General features: G+C 38.9%; 2 protein-coding genes across 2 annotated transcripts in view; one reads left to right on the plus strand and one right to left on the minus strand.

Moving 5' to 3' along the window:
- Window positions 1-119: 119 nt before the first annotated feature.
- LOC146988837 (protein ANKUB1-like) lies at window positions 120-7156 on the minus strand. Its single transcript, XM_085775423.1, has 6 exons — window positions 7007-7156; window positions 5623-5766; window positions 4197-4413; window positions 2694-2808; window positions 505-1377; window positions 120-344 (listed from the first exon to the last, which is right to left on the minus strand). The coding sequence occupies exons 1-6, from the start codon at window positions 7094-7096 to the stop codon at window positions 263-265; spliced, it is 1521 nt and encodes a 506-aa protein (XP_085631549.1). The 5' UTR covers window positions 7097-7156; the 3' UTR covers window positions 120-262.
- A 7814-nt stretch (window positions 7157-14970) lies between these two features.
- rnf13 (ring finger protein 13) overlaps window positions 14971-21982 on the plus strand; it is a 49213-nt gene continuing 42201 nt past the window's right edge. The window contains exons 1-2 of the mRNA XM_085774564.1: window positions 14971-15146; window positions 16112-16192. Of these exons, the coding sequence (XP_085630690.1) occupies window positions 15033-15146; window positions 16112-16192 (195 nt within the window). The 5' untranslated portion in view covers window positions 14971-15032. The remainder of the gene's footprint in view (window positions 15147-16111; window positions 16193-21982) is intronic.

Here is a 21982-nt window from a genome sequence, read left to right on the forward strand (position 1 = left end):
TTCTGTACATTGAAAGGCAGAGATTTGGCTAAGCATGTAGGCTACAGTATAGACAGACATCTTTTTAATACAATACAATACAATAAAACTTTTATTGTTAATGACACTTAAAGCCTGAGCACTTATCAGTTGTCACTCTGAAGGATTAATTCTTCGTTGTCCACAGTGTTTTTCAGGCAGCTGATGGGAGATCCACACGCATTTGTTCTGATGGGTGATAGAGCTGAATGGCACTTGTCTGCGTTGATGGGATCCATGAGTATTAAGCCACGGAGTGGACATGTTTCCTGATGAAAGTCCGCGCTATGCTCAGCTGCTTCACCCATGGCTTCTCTGTGAAGGTCCTTTATCAAAGAAAAGAAAGAGCTCATTACACACAGAAACTTAAAGCTGCTATATATAGCAATTAAAATCCCCAATGTAAACATTGAAATGAGATGATGATAACATCTACCACACCTGCAGTGAGTCACAACTACATTATACAGTAGAAAATGTAGACACCTGGCTATACTCAAGCAGTATATAGCATTTTCCCTTGGTGTTCGGCCAAGGTGCTGAGAGAAGGCCTCACGATACACTGGTTTGAGGAAATTTTCTCCTGTAACAGGTGGAAGTGTAAATTTGCTGTCTCTCCTCTTTGTGTTTTCCAAAGGGCCACCACTTCTATGTTTTATATCCTGCTTCCACCTTTTCTGTGTTTCTTTAAAGTCGCTGGGGTTCACAGACTGCATGCTGGGTAGTTGGGGTGGAGCCCTTTGGGAGGGGAAGTGGGATAATGAACGTAAGTTGGTGATGGGGGGTAAGGGTTGCAAAGCTTTGGCTCTGATTCCTCTTCTTGGCTTGGTCTCAGTTTTCTTGGATTTGGAGGACATGTGTGGCTGGTTGAAGCCATCTACCAGCAACGTGTCCCCCGCTCGGGCTTGGAATCGATCATTGATGCACTGGCATTGATCGGAGACCACTCTCTTCTGCCCCAAACTCAGCCAGTGTTTCATCTGGAGGTATACGCGCATGGGCAGGGACATATTTGGCAGCAACACTACTGAGCACAGCTTGTTGGCTAAGTAGCGCACACAATCCCTGTGACCGTGCTGAATGGCAATATTTAAGGGGTCACGACCGGCGGGGTCCCGGCAAGCCAAGGTCAAAAGGTTCTTGGTGGTGAACAGTTTGAGGATGAGGAGCTGACCGCGCTCCACAGCGACATGGATGGGACATTTTCCGGCGTCTTGGTGGGCGGTTTGATGGCACCACTGGCGGAATGGATGGACCCCCACTGGTTCCTCAGCATGCACCCCCCTCTCCAGCAGCCAGTCTGCCAGGTCCAGGTGGCCTAAGGAGGCAGCAATGTACAGCGCTACCCGCAGCTGAAACCTGGAAGAAAGAGGAGAGCAGGGCCGTTGCTAGAAATTCTGGGCCCCCTTAAAGAATACTAAAGTGGGCCCCTCCCCCTAACTTTTCCTTTTTTTTTTTCTTAGACTACTGTATGTATTATCGTTTTTTATTTAGCCTTCTTTGTTTTGATGCTAATGCAGCATTACACTGCAAAAACTCAAGTATCTTAGCAAGAATATTTGTCTTATTTCTAGTCAAAATGTAATTTCTAGTCAAAACAAATCTCATTCTACTTAAAATAAGACACATCATATTAAAAGTAGCTTGTTTTTAGACACTTTTTACTTCTTTCAAGCATATTTTCACTTGGAATAAGTAGAAAAAATCTGATAGTGGAGCAAGTTTTTCTTCCTTATTACAAGCACAAAAAACTTACTTTCACTGGCAGATTTTTCTATTTATTGTGAATTTAAAGCAGAAGTAAGTGGTCCGGTCGTTTTCGCTAATGCTGCGTTCCAGGCAGGCTTTTGAAATCGTAAATTACAGCTTCAAGTCACAACTTACGACTTTGTAGCGTTTCAGGCAACCCACTCGTGTTTTTCCGACCTGTTTTACCGGTGAAAGTCACTATAACGGCCACTCGTAACTTCCGACCCGTGAACTCGTACCAGATCGAACTGGTACGACTTCACGGTCGTAAAAATACGAGTTTCCTTGAACGCACCATAACAGTCCTCGTCCCTACGTCGCCACATTCAGGCGCATCCCTTGGCTGCACACACAGCCCTGCATGCCGTTCTCTCTCCTCATTGGATAAAAACTGTAGGATACGATAAATGTTTTCTCCTCGGCTCAGAGCAGAGCAGAGGGACTGAGAGACCCGTGTTTCAGTCCAAACACTCTATGTAAGTGATTGCTGTCGGAAGATATAACTATTTAAGACTTATATTAACACAAATATATCACTTACTTCTGCTTTAAGTGAAAATGATCTAAAAACAAGTTAATTTTTAGGTGATGAGTCTTATTTTAAGTGGAAAGAGATTAGTTTTGACTAGAAATGAGACATTTGGACAAGAAATAAGACAAATATTCTTGGAAAGATGTTGAGTTTTTACAGTGTACTATGAGTATTAGTCAGGGTCTTACACAGAATAAATCAGTCATATAAAGATTAGACTACTGGGGTTTTATATGGGCCCCACTGGGCGCTGGGCCCCTAGAATTATCATCACCTTTCTCCCCTATACAACGGCCCTGGAGGAGAGTTTCACCTCGGCTACATTAAATGTTTTGTTTGCACTATGCATACGCTAAATACACAACAACCTCTATTCATGTGAGGAATTTATGACCTCATCACAATCCTCATCTCTGAGAGGTGGCTCTGGACTGTCAGTCTGTGGCCCAGGAGGCATCCTTGGAGAAACTCCACCCACCCATCCCATGTGTCCAAACGCAGAGTAGCACCTATGTAATAATTAAAATAAAAAATGAAAAATCAGTTTCATGCCAGATGATAAAATTTTAGCATTTAGAGCAGTGACCCTTTGAACTTTTAACCATCATTTATCACAGATGAAGGCTGTACACTCTAAATCAAGTTTTTTTTTAGATATCTTCCTGTCACTGAATTAAGCAATATTACCCGAGAGGGTGTGCTTTAACGTCATTTGAGCACGACGGTGATGCGGTCAGGACCGAGGCGCTTGCGCCGAGGTCCGCAAGCATCACCGAAGTGCTCAAATTACGTTTAAGCACACCCTCGAGGGTAATATTGCGATTATACAACAATTACCAACAAAATAAAGCGTATAATTAATAATATTCATGTTGATGGACGTTTTGCTCTCAAAATTTAAAATTTTTTGCGAGTGTGCTTCCCGTTTCCATGGAAATAAATGGGGTCTGACTAATAACTGAAACACAATCAGTCACGTCAGTAGACTCCTATGTGTAATGGAACCTAGTTCACCTCTACAGCAAATAGTCCGAACCTTAGTAACGACCTAGCAACAGAAATGATTTTCTAGTCCCAGATGAGTGAACTCTGAGCTGACGTTCATGTTTTAACGCGGTCTCGGACTTTCCTGAACTAAATCAACACTGCACAAACTCGCCCAAGTTATAACAAAGATGCCGTTTTTTTCCGTTCACAGATGTAGCTTCTACAACCGCAAACTCTGCATGTAAATGAAGTTATAGCGCCGTGTCGCCGACACAGCTGATAGAGAAAGACAAACGATTACTCCAGATTATTTAAAAGCCCAAAAGGCGCAAGCAAGAGAGAGGGAGAGAGAGAAACATACAGGTAATCACCTCCGTTTTATCCAATGAAATATTCAGCTCCAGGCCATATTTTAAAAAACATATTCACCGCGATCACAACTCGTGTCTCTCCGACTTTGTAACGTTACACACATGGGAGGGAGACAATCCTCTCGGCTGTAACGGGGAAGTTTACAATATATTAACAAAAAATAAAATAAAATAATTGTTCTATAAATGTGACTTTGGCAGCTGTCAGGAACAACCTACAGGAGGTTAGTGTAGTTTGTGATTTATTTTCACGAGTAATAAATGACGTTTTTCAAAATAAAAGGGGGAAAAGTCCATGTTGCCATGGAGATGTGTAAACAACATGACATGGCGAAGTAATATTTTCAGTGATGAGTCAGCCGTGCTGTAATGCTGATTTGAGCACGTTCTAAATGTCTTATTGACCAATCAGATTGCTTGGTCGGAACTACTTGTTGTATAATCAAGTATAATGTTGCGTAGCTATCCACACATCATTCACCACAAAACAACACATTTCAGTCACATATGTAGCAGCACAGAAGCGCACCCTACCCTACCTACGTCAATGGCATAGTCTTGTAGTTGGTTGCAGTCGTAGAGTTGCACATCTGTATGTGCGCTCAGTCTGAAGGTGCTGACAGGGAGGCCACTCTGCATGGACACCAGTGTTTTCAGTCCAGCAACAGACATATGCAGAAGTGCCTCATTCCCTGGGACTGGAAAAATCTCTCCCGTCACAGCACTGAACACATGCAGAACCGGTCTTCTTTCACACTGGAAAATAATCACAACAGCCTTGATGTTCATAAGGAAAACATGAAAGCAACTCAAGTCACAAGATGGTTCATTAGTCAAGTTCACATTTTACATTTTTAGTTCATTACATTATGTTTTATATATTAGCAACCACTGTTATAGGATGAAAGACATACAGTAGCTGTTATACATCAAATATAATATTCCAACAGTTTCATATAATATATTCTCAAATCATACTTTATCACTAGTATGTGTCTTTTAGTTAAATATATAAAAAAAAAATGTACAAATTAAGAGGGAATGCTGTATGGTGGCTCATTATGAGGGCTATCATGTGGTGTCGTTGGAGTTTGCTGCCCCTCTGTGGCTGATGTTAGACTTTGTGATACACACTGAATTCTCTAGAATTGTTTATATTACAGTAAGAAACCAACAAACTGAAATGCTTTTTACACAGATATCAAATAAAGAGAATTTTCAATGAAATAACATCAGCAGAAAACTATGTAATTTATATCTATCTATCAAAAGCTTTGTAGATGATATTCTGTCTGGCTTGCAAATGATTTTTGGCCGATGTAGGCAACTCATCGATGTGCAGAATATTTGCAATATTTTTGGTATCAACAAAACATGTGAAATGTCAAAGCTGTGTAGCCCAGACCAGCACAAGGAAAGTCTGTGGAGAAACAGGACAAAGAAATCAGCTACTTTATTACCTACAGGCTGTTAAATAATGACAAAAGCTGAGAAGGGACACACACACACACACACGCTTACAACTATCAACTTTTACACATGGTTGCCCAGTGATGTGCCTGGAATGACTCCTAATACTAAAAACCAAGTAATGGGGACAAACTAAAGATCTGAGACAGCCATAAACACATTTACCTTCAAACTGCTGCTCACATGGGAACATCTTGTCCCATATTCCTGCACCAGCCTGACATTAAATCTACTCACTGTGAGAAGAATGTCTTTGAGGAGAAAACATTGATGTGAAGATATGAACAGGTATACACTTAGATGATTTTAGCAACATCAGTGTGTTTTAATATGTACAAAGTGGGGAAAAGTGAACAAATGGACCATGTTCAACGTTCTGTGACAGCAAGTGTCCGCCATACTGAGGTGTTGCTGAGCAGGGCATTGAATGTGCGCCAAGTAGTTTGTATATGTGGAGAATCTGTAAAAAAAAAAAATCTCTTGGTGTTTTAATACCTTTATCAGACATCGGATGGCACTGCCACTGGTGATGCCCACGTCGCTCAGAGCCCAGCTGTCCTGCAGAGCAGCACCAGCATAGCTCAGTTCCAGGTAGCTGCGTACCTGCCCGTCACTGGAGAGTTGTACAAGAAATCTTTCCTGCAGAGAAGAGTGGATTAAGGAAGTTAGTGGAGCTGCAATTGAGAATAAACCAAGAAATTAGGTTTGTGATTGACCATATTCTGTGTCAACATTTGCTTTGCCAGTGAAGTGAATAAAAACATTTTTCCAGTGTTAATTTTACACTAATAGATTCAGGGCCGGCCCTAGGATTTTGGTGGCCCCCTAAACAAGATTTTTGTTTGTGGCCCTGCACTCTAAGCGCAAACACCAAATCACTGGTTAAAACTGAATACAGACATGTTTATGCTCTCTGCGGTTTGAGGCCATTTTCTCGAATTTAACATATTTTCTTAAATGTATCTTTTTAAGATACTTGCAGTAACAATACTCAAGTGTTTTATGTCTAAATATTAGAACCTCCGCTGTAAGCACACTGAGGCCCGTTTGTCCTAGAACACTGTATGAAGAAATAATTTAGGCCAAATGCTGGAAATTTGAGGTCTGCTTTTTGAAAAATTTCAAATCCCTTGTGAAAACACACCTTCAGTCATGAGAATGAACTGTTTTGGTGCTTGAAATAGGATATGAATACAGTAATAGATAAGTGTAGAAAACAAGTCTAAAATGAAATTTTGTAAAATTGCTTTTTGAGCACAAATGTTGTCATTCTGCCGTTCTATTTTCACCAAATGTCTCAAATGTGAGATAAAAGAAGCTGAATATTGACTTCAAATTACATATAAAGCTCATAGTGTGCACGTGCAGACCTCAGGATGTTTAAATGACTTGAATGAACCCCGGTACCTTTCTGATCATGTGGCCCCCCATCGGCTGTGGCCCTAAACAACCGCATAGAGTTTCAAAGGAGGTTAAATCGAAAGCAACTGGACTTAGTTATTTGTTATTTGTTTAAGTCCAGTTGCTTTCGATTTAACCTCCTTTGAAATACTATGACCTGGGCAAATGAGAATATGCACCGGCTAACCGCATAGAGTGTTTATGCCAGCTGCCGGCCCTGAATAGATTGACACCGACCATCATAAACCGTCTATTTCCTTTTAAGTTTATGCAAATTCAACCGCAAAGTATTTTGTAATGTACAGTATACAGTACTATTTCACCGTTACAAGCAACATAATGGCAAGATGTAACAAATCCATCCACCACCCTAGCTCTTTTTCCTCTACATTCAACCCATCACAAAATGCAGTCAAAACCTGACAAGGAAATAAGGTCCATTCAGGACCTCCATGGTCCTGAGTGGAGCTTTTGTTACCTTAACCATCCGCTTCATGGCCCCCACCGTCTGATCTGGAGAAATGTCAAAAGGCTCACAGGAGCCGTCAAAGTAGATGAGGACCTTCATAGTCGGGACATCCGTCCTTCGTCTGTTTGGCTGCCCTGTAGGATGGGACTGAGGAGTGTGTGAGGGGTGTTTGTTACAGGCAGAGTCATTTGAAGTAAGTGGGGAGGAGGTGGGTGGGAGTTTGGGAAGGCACACCACAGACTGGCATAGACTGATGAAAGTTTATTTATTTGGGGTTTCAAAAGGAAATTTGGGTTTTAAATTTTTTTTCTCCCCCCACAGACAAGAGTAGCTAGAACCTTTCTACTAATGTTGAATGAAAAAGATGAAGCTTAAATAAATTGAAACAGTAAACACATGTTGATGCCATACAAGAAAAAGTAAAGGTAGTTATCTAAGTAAAAAAAAAAAAAAAAAAGAAAAGAAAAAAAGCCTTGCAGAGTTGGGGAAAACGGGAACAATCACAATCAGTCATTTGGTACAAAATTATGCCGGCCAGTGAGTGCATTGTAAACTGAAGAATTCTTCGTCAGCATTTTGATAAGATGCTGTCATGAACGTGACAACAGTTAAACCACAAAGCTCAACTCTCGTGTCATCTGTGCACCTGACCTGCCTGTTTTTACAGCAACCATTAGTAGCCTACTCATCATCACATGTGCCTAGACTCACAGTCTCAAAGTTCAGGTGTAGTTGTGTTATATTACAGGACAAGTTCAATGTACATAGGACCTTCATTACAGCTTTGGCACCTAATTTTGCTGTAACGTTGCCACATGAAGTTGGTCTATGCAGGACTGTGTTTTTCAGCATGTCGGACCTGAGTTACAAACCCCAGCACTGTCTTACGTCAGTTCTGCGCTCTGTCTTTATTGTGAAACTACCCACTGCCTTCACACTGTGTTGAAAGAATGTTACAGTTATCCCAAATGTTCTTTGATAGACTTTTACGATTCTTCTATAAAGTTTTACAGGAGACTGCTAATTTGCATGTGACCTTTTTAAGTCTGAAGTTTTTGTGTTCAGTCTTGGTTCATAGCAAGAACTCTTCTTTCTGTGCAAAAAACACAGCACAAGTGAAATCTAAGTATATGATATTTGAGATATTGCTGCTCCTGACTCACACATAGCCTATGCATCATGCTAAACTTAATTTTATGAGTAGTTTTCCAGAATTTCACATTAATATCTATATTGGGTTGTTAACTTGGTTCATAAAGCAACCCTTGATTTTATGGAGGAATAGGTTGAATTTTGGATTACTCAGAGGTAAAGTAATGAACAAGGTGAAATTAATTACTTGCAGTAAAAATGTGTATTCAAAAGTGTAGATTTCAGCAATCATTCTTTTCTGTGTACTGTAATTTTACATTAAAAAGAGAAAAAAACAACTACTTTTAGATGTAAACAGTGGCGGAGGAAGTAGCCCATTCAAATGGATTAGGCTACTAAAGCAAAAATAATTCCCTGAGTAAACCGGGGGATTATCAAAGTTGTTAAACTGATTTTGATCCGATGTATTTGTATTTATTCAGGTTTTTTTTGGGCCATAGAGGGTGCTAGTGATTTAAAAGTGTCAACTGTTTTCAGCAGTTCAGCAGGAGGAAAAAGAGTGTCAATGGAAAAGAGCTGACGCTTTCTTTCCTTCCCAGTTAAAATCTACAGATAGCCTACTCCACTTTACATTCAGCAGCCAGTCTCGTAACAAACTCATTCAACTGTAACAAGGCTGTAAATACAAAACTGGCTTAGTTCTTTTTTACTTTATTATTGCTTTACAAAATACATAAACAGTGCATAAAACCATATGATGAGCATCATATTAATAACAATTGGATAACAAATAGACGTGACAATAAAATAAATACATACATAAATAGAAATAAATAATAGTAAATAAATAAATAAAATAAAATAAAAAGGTAAAAAAGTAAGACACACCAGGGGATATGAGCAATGGAAATTAAATTGAATTAAAGATATTAAAGTGGGAGCACAGATTTATAGTTTTGATAGCTTTCTTGTTATTAGCAGAGGAAACTGACTTGAAATACACCTCCAGTTCTTTCATGAAAACACAAAAAATGGGTTTTACTTTGGCAAATTTACACTTGTGGATATAAAACTTTGCAAGAATTAAAATGAGATTAATTAAAAAATATTCTTTTTCAGCTGGAGCGTCACTCTTTATAAATCCAAAAAGGACATTTTGCCAGAGGAGCTCAAAATCACAGCAGATATTATCTAAAATGAATCTACAAATATCTTGCCACAGTTTACGGGTATATTCACATTTCCAAAACAGATGAGTAACAGTCTCAGTATGGGAGTCACAAAAGGCACGATTCAGATCAAGGTCAACAAATCTGAATTTGATAAAGAAGGATTTACCCGGGTAACATCTATGAATAATTTTAAATGACACTTCTTTCACCTTATTAACCACAAAAATTTTTTGAGGAAGAGACCAGATTTTTTCCCCAACATAAGTTATTTACACGACTATTCCAGTGAAATGTTATAGGAGAAACAGAAGTGATATTACATTGGAAAAGAGCACGAATTTTACGATTGTTCTTACTAGCAGATGGCTTAAAACATACTTTACCAGCTGGTGAGTCAGTTACATCGGTAAAGGGAGCATCAAGTACAGAAACAGACATATTACTTTTGAATAACATGAGTACACCAGATAAAACTGGCTTGGTTCATTCATTTTTTTATTTTTTATTTTATTTAGTATTGAAAATACAAACTCTCAATGAGGACAATATCAACAGTAATACACATGAAAAAAAACAGGCACGTGTAGAGTGCAAACATGAACAGTAGGGGAATCATGAAACAAAAAGGTAAATAATAAATAAATCAAGGCAAATAAATACAATTTCCAGGCATACACGTTCAACATAAAAAACAGAGCAGCAAAAGATAAGTTAAATTTAAATAAAGTTTAGAAGAGAAGGAGACGAGAAATATTTAAACTTAATTTTGTTGCATATTTGTTGTTTATCTTCTTAAGGGATGAAAAGAATAACTTAAACTCATTAATGAAACATGAAAAGGAAGGTTTAGAGTTTCTCCATTTTGCACAATGGATATGATATTTACCCAAGACTGAGTATAATAACATTAATAGTGTCAGAAACAGCCACGGTTAGATTATCAAAATAAAAGAGAATATCGTATAATTTAAGAGGCAGTACATCATTAATTTTTTAAAGCAATCCAATTATATATGTCACACCAAAAAAGATTTGAAGTGGGACAAAGAAAAAACATATGCTGGCTTAGTTCATTCATTTTTTTTTAACAACTTTATTTACAACAAGAGTATACACAGGACTGAATACAGTTAGATGAAATAAGTGTATACAACATTAATACACAACCAAACAATCATAAATATGCCAGGGGATGACAGCAATACAGAAAAAACATAAACTTAAATAAATATTTTGTAAAGCTTACAAAGATCATACGTTTTAACAGCTTTTTTATTCTCACAATCACAGAGGGAGGAGATATTTTTAGATTAGCCGCCTATGGACTGGTGTTGAAAATTAGCACTTGTGCTAAACACACTCAAGCAAAGCATCTGGTCTGTCCACTGGAACAGTCTTAATGTATTTGTGATGTCCATATCAAATAAATAAACATAACATAACATAACATATATTGACCAACATATGCAGACAGTTCCAAGAAGTTTGGCTTCTTACCAGAAAATTTAGACTTATGTATATAAAATTTGGATAAAATAATTAACAAATTAATCATATAAAACTGAGAATTTAGTTTTTTATCATATTCAGTGTAGCCAAACAAAACATTTTTCCAGCATAAATTAAACTGGGGATAAATATGATCACTGATAAAGCGTGCCAGTCTGCTCCAAAGGTGTCTGGTGTGTGGGCAAGACCAAAATAAATGAACCAAGGTTTCATTGACAGAGACACAGTGGGTACAGTTCACATCAATGTCCTTCTTAAGCCTTTGTATATAATGATTAGTTGGGCTTAGTTCATTCATGTGACTGTATAAGGGGAGAGTTTGTGTCATCACGTGGATCTGTTTACGTCTGGAGTCATTTCCGGGAACAGAATGATTGACAGCTGCTCCGACCAATCAGGCGCCGAGATTGGAGCAGCGGAGGACGTGGCGGAAGTTTACGCTCTTCACATGAAAGAAGAAGCTAGTAGCTAGCGGATTAAAACTGTTCATTGCTCACACACACACACTCTCTTTTTTTTTTTGACCCACTGGGATGAAGAAGAAGTTACACCCAAAATCTTCGCTGTCGTGCGTGTTTCCTTCACCTGACAACAAATAGCAAATGAGAGCGATGTCCCTGCTGCCAGCGGCTGAGTTCACGGACAAGAAACAGGTCCTCCCCGGCGCAGCAATAAAGGTAAACAGCCACAGCCACGGACGGACAGCAAGCGGGCTAGCTACCTGCGTTAGCATCGTGCTAACTCGGGAACAGGAAAGGACGGTCTGGTCTGTTTTTGTTGCTGGCTTGCACACCTTTTAAGGTCTCCTCCGCACTACACCGCTCATTTGTCTATGTGTAAAAATAAACCCCCCTAAAAAACTGTAGCTATCTCACATTGCATGACAGTAACGCTACCGGCTGTATTTGTGAAAACCGTTTAGGGTGTGTAAACCGTAATAGCTACAGCCCAGCATAGTCGACTACTGGAGAGTAGCTACAGGGTTGTAAACTTAAACGCAGTTTTTACCCCTTAATAGCATCATGTTTCCATATTTTCCTCTCTAAAAAACAAAACAAAAACATCCAGTCATGTTGTTGTGTTAATTTAGACATCTTAGCACTACATCACTCACTTTTTCCCCAGAGTGTGATTGCTGTCACTTGATGTTTAGTCATCTCCTGCTGAGTGATGTTGCCTTCACTTCCCCTTTAGTATGTTTCTTGCATTAGGAAGACTCCTATTTATCAGCTAGCTTTTGTAGTTTATAAAATGTTTTATAATCTGCAATTTGACAAATTGTGCAAGTATGATATTGTGTTTCCTGGCGTCCATTGTAAATGAGGTCTACTGTAGGCTATATACAGTATATATTTCAGAGTCCAAATAAAGGGTTTCAATTGAATTTAATATTTAAGTTTCAGAGCTGTAAACCTATTTTGTCTCATGATAGAAAATTTAATAAATTTGAGTGTTGGACTGTTATTGGACAGGTGAAATGAGACACTTAAAGACTTCTAATGTCATAGGACATTTTCATAACCACTTTATTGTTTCATTGACCAATCTATCAAGAAAATAACCAGATAAACTGAGACAGAAAACAATTGTTAGTTCCAGTCATAATTAACCATCAGTTTATTTTACATAAAAAATAAATAGCACATAGCTATATCAATATTGCTGTGAATATACAAGTAAGTGTTAGTAGTGTTTCTTACCCTAGAATAATCAAATGTTACATTGCTAACTTTTTTTAAAATTGTGATTCACTGTATGAATAATGTGATGTTGTTGTCATAGTTATATGGTCATATTTTACTCTTTTTCTGACTCACTTGAATATCTTATATGGCCAAATAAATGGCGAAGCACTTTAAGAAATAGGTTCAAGTTTGACTCCACACATCACTACTTTCTCTGCAACAGCTTTTAAGCGACAGTAATTAGATGGCTGCTCCCACATTATTTTCAGCTAACAGAAGCTGAAGTGAAAGTACAGTCAGATACCACATTTCCCATAAATTTTTTTATGGGATTTTTTTTTTCTTTTGTATTCAGATGTTTTGATGTAATGGAGGAAATGAGGCTGCATGATTTGCACTGTGTGTTTAACCTTGTTTTGAGGGAAATGGCAACAGCAGCATGAGTAGGAAAGGAAATAAAGTTGCATAATGAAAACCTTACACCCATTTAACACAAATTGTGTTCCCAAGTTATTTAGATACAGTTATTTAGTGCGGAAATGTCAGGAAATGTCTTGACTGAATGAATTACATTTTTTTCTTCATTTGAGTCCAAGCAGTTGAGTGATTGCAGCTGTTGGACACATTATAGTTTTCAGTTATAAATGGAGACAGTTGCTGCTAAAGCTGGTTTTTTTTTGCATTGTCCATCTGCTTGAATCATCACTGCCAATACAACAAAAGGTGACTTCCACTTAAGGGAGCATTGCAGTGAATGAAACTATTGCTACCATTCATCCATGGAAAGACTTTGTTGAAGGGATATTGACAAAAAATATTATAGCAGCAATCTCGCAACAAGATTTCCTCCATTGACTAGTCGACTACATCCAGCCTATTATCTACCGTATTGGCTGTGACATGTCATGTACACAACCAATCAAGAGTAATCCTCGAATACTACAACTCTATTTTGCAGTGTGGCAACATGGCGTAGTGGTCCTAAGCCTGGTACGTCTTTAGCTGTTGGTTTCTCCTGACCTGATCACATGCTGCCCTCAACTAAGTGAACTTGCACACAGGGATGGTTTGACTGCAGCTCACTCTTTAAGAGGCAACTGACCAACTTCTGCTCAGTACTTTTCTAGGGACTTTTGTCTCAAGGGAACATTTTCTGCTTTTGCACGGTGTTTTGTTTTTTTAAATGGACAAATGAGAAGTAATATTTTTATGATACTGAGTCCAGTGTAGCTATCTTCACAGCACCTCTCAGGCTCAGTCTGTAGAAAGGATTAAATGAGGACAGGGAAAAGAAAGAAGGGCGAGGGACTGGTATTGGCTTCTCCTGAAGTGTTCAAGTTGATGCCCTTGAAAATGTGGATTAAGATTGAATATAGTGTTAAAAGCTATGATTCAATCCACCGAATCAAGATGAAATTTCACTTAACACGAACTTTCAGAGGGTGTACACAACATAAAACATACAACTTAAAACACAGTCTACTGCTGCAGAGATTGGCAGGAGTCAAACATCTGAAAATAGTAAATGGTCCAGCAGCGCACTGGCAGCTGAAACCCAGTACAACTAATGTGTTTTATATAGCTGGTGCCATCATCAGCCAGTTGTGGATGGTTTTTTTCCTCCTAAAACACCAGTGAAGACAAACACTTAGCTGATTTTCAAATCCATAAAGTTGCTGCGTCATGGTTTACCTTGGACTCTGACTTCTTTAGGGGAAAAACAACCAACAATACATAATTCATGTCACTGATGAGGGAAAAATACAGTACAGAAGATTACATTAGCCCCATTTAATGTTTATGTAATTTGTACCAGCCTGTTTAAAGGATACCTCCTCTATATGTTTTTTTTTTTTTTTCCTTTTGCATGTATCTGCGCGTGTGTTTGTGTATCTGTATGTGGACATGTGTATGTATGTTTGTATGTTTGTATAATTAGTATGTATGTATAATTTGTGTGTATAAGTAAATTATAAGTAAACGTAAATTAAATTAAAACCTAAAGTAAAAAAAATAAAAACGTAAAGTAAATTATAAATAAATTATATTCATGATTTCGTAACATAAGATATGTTTAGACAAGGATATTAGTTATTAGTTAGTCATATATAAGGAGAGGGGGTGGGAGTTTATAAGTTTTACTTCTTCTCACTCCTTTTCGAATATGTATTCTATATTTCATGTTTAAATGTTTTGTCTTATTCTCTTTTTTATTATTTTATTTTCATATTCGAAATAAACATTTCAATCAATCAATCAATCAATCAATCAATATGAGCAAATAGCTGATCAAAACGATTCAATCTAGCATGTGAAAAACCACATGCTCCTGGTTCTATCTGGTCTTACAGCTAATAGAAATAAACTGTTTTATCATTAAAGGCTTTTTACATGTGTGTTTTTCCCAGGTGTGACAACGACAGGCGGAGCACAGCGGTTCCACTGCAGGCCATTGTGTGTGTGTGTGATTGTGTGTGTGTGTGTGTGTGTTTATGGTTGTGTATGTTGCGTTGTGAGTGAGTGAGTGAGTGAGTGAGTGAGTGGCATAGCAGCTGGGGGTTGTAACGTGATGCCAAGATGCTGCTGTCCCTGGGAATGCTGATGTTGTCGGCCACGCAGATTTACACCATCTTCACCGTGCAGCTCTTCGCCTTCCTCAACCTGCTGCCTGTGGAGGCCGACATCGCCGCTGTGAGTAATGAGCTGTACAGATAAACAACCCAACAATAATACAATATAACAGTGTAACTAATTGCACACCGTACTGATTGTGTTGTTTTGCAGACAGTGATGACTCTTCTTATCAGACTTATTTTTTCGGTGTCTTTCTACCCCCTAGTCAGGGCCGGCCCTAGGATTTTGGTGGCCCTAAACAAGATTTTTGTTTGTGGCCCTGCACTCTAAGTGCAAACGCCAAATCACTGGTTAAAACTGAATACAGACATGTTTATGCCCTCTTAGGTCTGAGGCCATTTTCTCGACTTTTACATATTTTCTTACATTGATCTTTTTAAGATACTTGCAGATGTAACAATACTCAAGTGTTTTATGTCTAAATATTAGAACCTCTGCTGTAAGCACACTGAGGCCAATTTGTCCTAGAACACTGTATAAAGAAATAATTTAGGCCAAATGCTGGAAATTTGAGGTCTGCTTTTTGAAAAATTTCAAATCCCTTGTGAAAACACTCCTTTAGTCATGAGAATGAACTGTTTTTTGGTGCTTGAAATAGGATATGAATACAGTAATAGATAAGTGTAGAAAACAAGTCTAAAATGAAATTTTGTAAGATTGCTTTTTGAGCACAAATGTTGTCATTCTGCCATTCTGTTTTCACCAAATGTCTCAAATGTGAGATAAAAGAAGCTGAATATTGACTTCACATTACATATAAAGCTCATAGCGTGCATGCAGACCTCAGGATGTTTAAATGACTTGATGAACCCTGGTACCTTTCTGATCATGTGGCCCCCCACCTAACGGCTGTGGCCCTAAACAACCGCATAGAGTGTTTATGCCAGGGGCCGGCCCTGCCCCTAGTGGTCAAGACCGCTGAATTTATCACTTTGTTAAATCAAGATCTTTGTTTGGTTTGATGATATATATTGATATACTATTAATAACAATAATAAAACATAATTTTTTCCATCTTTTAGTACTCATTTGACAACAAAACGGACAACTTTGATGACATGCCTGCACGGTTTGGCTATCGTCTCCCCAGCGATGGACTGAAGGTGAGCGAGTGCTGAAGGGTCAAAGGTGTTTTCTACTGATTTGTTTGTAGACTCTAAAAATCCTTGCAACAATTTTATGGTCTCTCATTTCTTTTTCTGCATGATTCCACTTTACGGCTCTATTGACTTAATGTTTAACCGTGAAAAACAAGTTGATTTAAGGGGAAAGAGCCATACCTGGGCTAAATAATCATCACATTTTTTACAGTTTGAGCGATAGAGATAAGGTAAGGGAAGAAGAGTTTATGTATGACTGTAATGAGAATTGTTTTTGTAGCTCCAAAACAACTTAAAAGTGCAATCTGAATCCAGATGTAAAAAAAAAAACCCACACATTTACCATACCCAGCAACTGGCATACTGGTTGATCTACAAAGCTCACAAACAGAGGGGATGATTCATGTCTGCTATCTAAGCTGGTCATTGTGGCATTTCCCAACAGTCAAGAGCTCAGTTGTTGTTGTTGTACAAAGGCTGTTGGCACACAGAAGCAAGCTGATGGCAAAACGCTCTGTGTATTGTTTTTGTGTTTACCGTATGTTTATGTGCAGGTTAAGCACTGTATACTATATTTGGGTACGGATAATGACTGCCACTTGTCTGGATTTAAAGACGCTATGTTTAGTATCATGACATCATTGTGAGTGACAGTCCCGCAGCATAATTGTGGCTTCGTCACAAGTTCTGACCCCGTTCTCCATTTAGGAAGTAGAGCTTCGAGATGACTGTCAGACATTGTCTCACACGTACATGTTTATTTCCCATTTACCCCCATCAGTCGTCAACAAAGACTTTGATGTCACAGCAGTGAGAATGCAACGTCTCTCTGAAATTCATTTTGTGAGATAATAAAATTTGTATCAAAAAAAACATCTGACATTTGTAGGTCATTGTTGCAGAACATAACTGTGTATTTCTGTTAATTAGTAAGTGGCGTACGTGAGTAAGCTGGGGCACCTCGTAACCCACTTAACTAATTCACACATCATACATACACACACAGCTCACACACTCTGTCGCAGTGTTGTTGTCCAGCAATCTTTAAAAGATGTGACAGTAAAAGCTTTACAGTTGTTTTACCATGTTGTCCTTGACATAGTAAACCACTCCCTGCACAAAGGCCTGTGATGTCACTTGCTCAAGTTGACCACAGGTACCGATGTCCTAACTGTATGTAAATGTGTCAGTACAAGTAACAGAGGTGCACGTGTGACACCAAACTGAAAACATCCCCACCTCTTTTACATTTTAAGATATCTGCAGAGCTCGGTTCTTATCTGCAGAACTCCCAGCATGCACTGTTTATAATCACTGTGGTGAGAAAATGAATAATAGATTACAACAGTGTACATGTGTATATACAGTCACAGGGTTCCTACACATTTGAAATTTCCAAATTCCATACCTTTTCCAGACCCTAATTTCCGGACTTCTCTGTAAAAAAATTCAAATTATTTGTGATATTTGAGTAAATAGATGTGCATAATATGAAAAAAAGCATGCAGTTTATCATTTATTTTCATTATTGTGTATGCTATTATGTAACCAAATAATTTCCTGGAGATTGTAGCTAAGTATAATAGCGCATACGAAATAATTAACCCAAATAACTTCAGATGAGACCAAACCCAGAGAAGTATTAAGAAAAATATATTTCTATACAATAGTTTCCATTTTCCATACTTTTCCAGACCTGGAAATGTATAAAACCAAATTCCATACTTTTCCATACTTTCCATACTTGCGTAGGAACCCTGCGTCATGTGAAAAAATTAGGACACCCCATTTGGTTGATTAGTGTCCAAATAGTTCAATTTCAGACTCATCCATCCGAAGAACATTATTCCAGAAGTCCTGGCCTTGTCTACAGTCTCTCTGGCAGACTTCAGTCTGGCCTTCATGTTTCTCTTAAAGCTCTTTTAGAGAGCAAAGGTTTCCTCCTTGCACACCTCCCATGCAAGTTACACTTGTGCATTGTACATCAACTCTAGCAGAGCCTGCTGTAGGTCCTGTGATGACATTTGAGGGTTTTTGGAGACTTCTTTTAGCACCTTGCGATCAGCTCTCGGGCTGAACTTGCTTGGACAGCCAGACCTGGGCACATTGGCAGTTGTTTTGAATGTCCTGGCTGATTTCAAATAGTTATTGAGATCTTTTTATATACCAGACTCATAAGCTGCTACAATCTTCTTTCTGAAGACCTCAGACAGCTCTTTCGATCTCACCATGGTGTTCCCTCTCACTTTAACAGTCAGGAGCTCACCAAAGTAAACGTCTGAGGTTCAAATAGGGCAAGCCTCCTTCAGAAAGCTCAGTAACAATGTTCAGATCATGTGCACCTGATGTGATACACCTGTGTGTGATTTTAGCGTGAATAAATGTACGGATGTCCTAACTTATTCCTCACCAAAAATTGCATTTTTTTTAGAATTACATTTTACAGAAAAGTCTTTTCTTCAGTTTTGATTGTTTAGTTACATTACTTGAATCTCCTAGTATTGTTAAAATTGATATTAAATATCCGTATGTCCAAATATGTTCAAAATACACACAGGCTTTCAAAGGGTGTCCTAATTTTTCCACATGATGTATATTCTATGGTAAACGTTGGCTGTGTTATGTTATGACATCAGTCCAGACAGACAGTAGGGATTATTGCGCACAGTCATGTCACTTAGTGTATGTGTGTGAGCATATTAGTCTTATGTAAGATTCAGTGTTATTAAAGCTGAGAAAAGCCTTAGCTTCTCTGTTACCCGCTCTCTGTCTTTAATTCACATCTAATCTCTGCATCTGCTCTCACTGCTGGTGTCTAGTCAGGGCAGAGAGACAGAGCACCATGCAGACATGCAGCCGCTCTAGTCCCCGAGGGCAGAACTCTATCTGTCCACCCTAAAGTTACAGCTCCTTCAGATGAAATCTGTGATTTTAGAGCTGCACCAGGCAAAATGTTAATGTGAAATACATCCGCAGTATAAGACATTATCAAAGAGTAAGGCTGTGGAAGAAAATGAGTTCTCTACTGCAGGCAGGATGAAGATTTACCTTGTTTGTCAGTCTCTGTGATACATTTTTTTGGCATCTAATGGTCACTGTCCCAGATTCACAGAAGAGGGGGGGAGAAAATCCAGGCTTCTTACCATTTCACTCTGCAGCTCTTTAGATATTTAGTGGTGCACTCACTCTTTGTCTGGTGCTGTTTAGACTTCTGTAGAATAAAATCAGCCTCTCTCTTTCCCACTGCATCTTAGACCTGCTGTTTGGTCTTTAGACATCCAGTATCATACATGATTGGTCTTCCATGAATGCAATAAGGAAAGACATCCACCTTAGATAAATTCATGCAAATCGCATTTATACTGCAAGACTAATGCCTTGGCGCGTGTCTAAAATTTGCATTTGCATGTTTTAGTATCTGGAGTTAAACTCACTTCAGATGTCGACGTTCTTCAGCACTGCAGCTGGATAGTGCCTAGAGAAACCTCTGGCATCACAAGGCAGCACAAGCCTGTTTGTCTCCAGAGGATTCCCCACAGGGAGCAGGGCTTCACACAGAGCCCTCCCTGTTTCCACTTACACAACCGGGGCTGTTTACAGTCGCCTCAAAGCAAGGCTGCTGCAACCCGGTGTCCACCCGCACTATGCAACACTCATTTTTAAATTCATTAAGACTCAACCTTGACCTACAAAATGTAACAACCAATATATGTACATGGACAGAAATTACACAAATCAGAAGTCAGAATTAAGTGTGACTCAGATAAGTTTTGTTTGTTGATCTGTTAGGCAACACCAACACACTAAAATATGTACATTAGCATCATCAACTCTGTTTTTTATGATGAGAATATTGGTGTGATCATTTGAGCGTGTTCACTGTGGGTTTGTTGTGTGGTGCAATGGTGCGGAATAAGTTTACCTCTCTGGTCTGTCTTGTTTGTATGAAAGTAAAAGCTAAACAGTGTGGGAGGCTGGGAGCACACTGTTTGGTGTATGCTCCCACCCACACTGTATGTGTGGTGGTCTAGTTCTGGTCCAGTAGTGCATACATGTTGGTGCATGTGAGTCTCTCCTGGTCAAACCATTGAGCAAAACGCCCTGCAAGACCCCAGAAAAGTACTGAGCAGAAGTCGGTCAGTTGCCACTTAAAGACTGAAGTGAGCTGCAGTCAAAGCATCACAGTGTATGGGCTGCAAGTTCACCAAGTTGAGGGCTGCATGTGATCATGTTAGGAGAAAAACAACCATCAGTTTGTTTAAAAGATACAAAAAGTGTAAAATATTACATATTAGATTATATTACATTTGCACTTATATGTAACTACACCATAATTAAAAATAATACACATACAGTTACTTGAAAATAACTCGGGTGATGTTTAATGGTTTATTAACGTGTGAATTAAGTAATGTTTATATTTTGATCCTGTTGCTTGTCCCAGTGATGGTAAATCACATCTATAGCAGTAAAAACTACATTCTGAAATGAAGTGACATAAGAGTGCATTTCAAAATGTTGCTGCGTCTCCACAACTTTGTACACAGTATATTCATTTATGTGGTCTTTTCCCCTTAATTAAAGCAGAAGTAAGCGACCCGGTCGTTTTGGCTAACTTTCTGTCAGCCGATGGAGTTAGCAGTCCCCGCCCTCGTCCCTTGGCTGCACACACAGAGAGGACCGCCCCTTTATGCCGTTCTCTCTCCTCATTGGATAAAGGTTGTAGGATACAAGGAAAGTTTTTCCCCTCGGCTTACAGCAGAGCAGAGTGACTGACAGACCCGTGTTTCGGACCAAACACTCTATATAAGTGATTGCTGTTGGAAGATATAACTATTTAAGACTTATATTAACACAAATATTCCGCTTACTTCTGCTTTAAACATAAGATAAAGGGTTATAGGGAGGAATGGTGTACAACAGAGGTCTGGGCTAAAACTTGTGTAGATGAGTTTCAGCATTGTGACTCGTCTAAGTTAAAATAGCTTCCCTTTTCTCATGAAATTTCTCTGCATGCCACTTGACTTTCGGGCTTCTGGTTTTTATTCCATTTCTGTACCTACTTACGCTGCCACAATTATAGGATCTGCGGACACAGTCTGAGAGGAGACATTCGAGTTTCCGTCGGAAAGTCCTGTGGTTTGGATTTTGTAAAAGAAAAGCGGTGGAGCAGTTGTAAAGCCCCTGAATTACAAACACTTTTACTGTTGAGCTATGGAAATAGTACTAAATGTCAGGTCGACATATCAAGTGACACAAATGTCTGGTTCCTATTGATGTTATTTCCCAGAGATCACAAAAGAGAGACCGCATGATCACCATATCTAACATTGTTTCAAAATATACCAGACTGCCTTGCTCATTCTAGTCGTAGCAGAAGGAATTTCTTCTTATTAGTTTGTAAATGCCAAAACTGGCAAAAGCCTTTGTCCAGTTATTTCCCCCAGGCTCCAATTGAAATTTAGCCAAAAGAATTTGGTGCAGGGGGTTCAGACGCTTTGTTTATCTGTTGTTGTACAAAGAGGTGGCAGGAAGCCCTCCTCCCATGCTTTCACAACTATTACATGGTGAGCAGAAAAACCTCACTGTGATGACTTTGCATATGAGGAAGTTCTATACTCTCAAGTGGAATTAGTATATCAAGTGTTTTTGCTTGTTTCCCCCCCTCTGTCCAAGAACATGCAAGACAGGTTCGAACGGAAGACTCGTAAATTGCCCATGATTGTCTATATATGTTGGCAGGGGTGTGACGGGCTGGCTGCTTGTTCGGGATGTTGTTCAGTCTGAGCTGAG

Source organism: Trachurus japonicus, chromosome 4 (assembly GCF_045865225.1).
Source record: "Trachurus japonicus isolate A0001 chromosome 4, Traja_1.0".
NCBI lineage: Eukaryota > Metazoa > Chordata > Actinopteri > Carangiformes > Carangidae > Trachurus > Trachurus japonicus.

Bases quoted from the DNA above. Each gene is read 5' to 3' on its own strand.
- LOC146988837 (XM_085775423.1), bottom strand. From the start codon at position 7,096: ATGAAGGTCCTCATCTACTTTGACGGCTCCTGTGAGCCTTTTGACATT. The intron at 5,767-7,006 runs GTAACAAAAGCT...TCTTCTCTGCAG, and splicing joins CCATGAAGCGGATGGTTAAG to GAAAGATTTCTTGTACAACT. The intron at 2,809-4,196 runs GTAGGGTAGGGT...ATTATTACATAG, and splicing joins AGACTATGCCATTGACGTAG to GTGCTACTCTGCGTTTGGAC.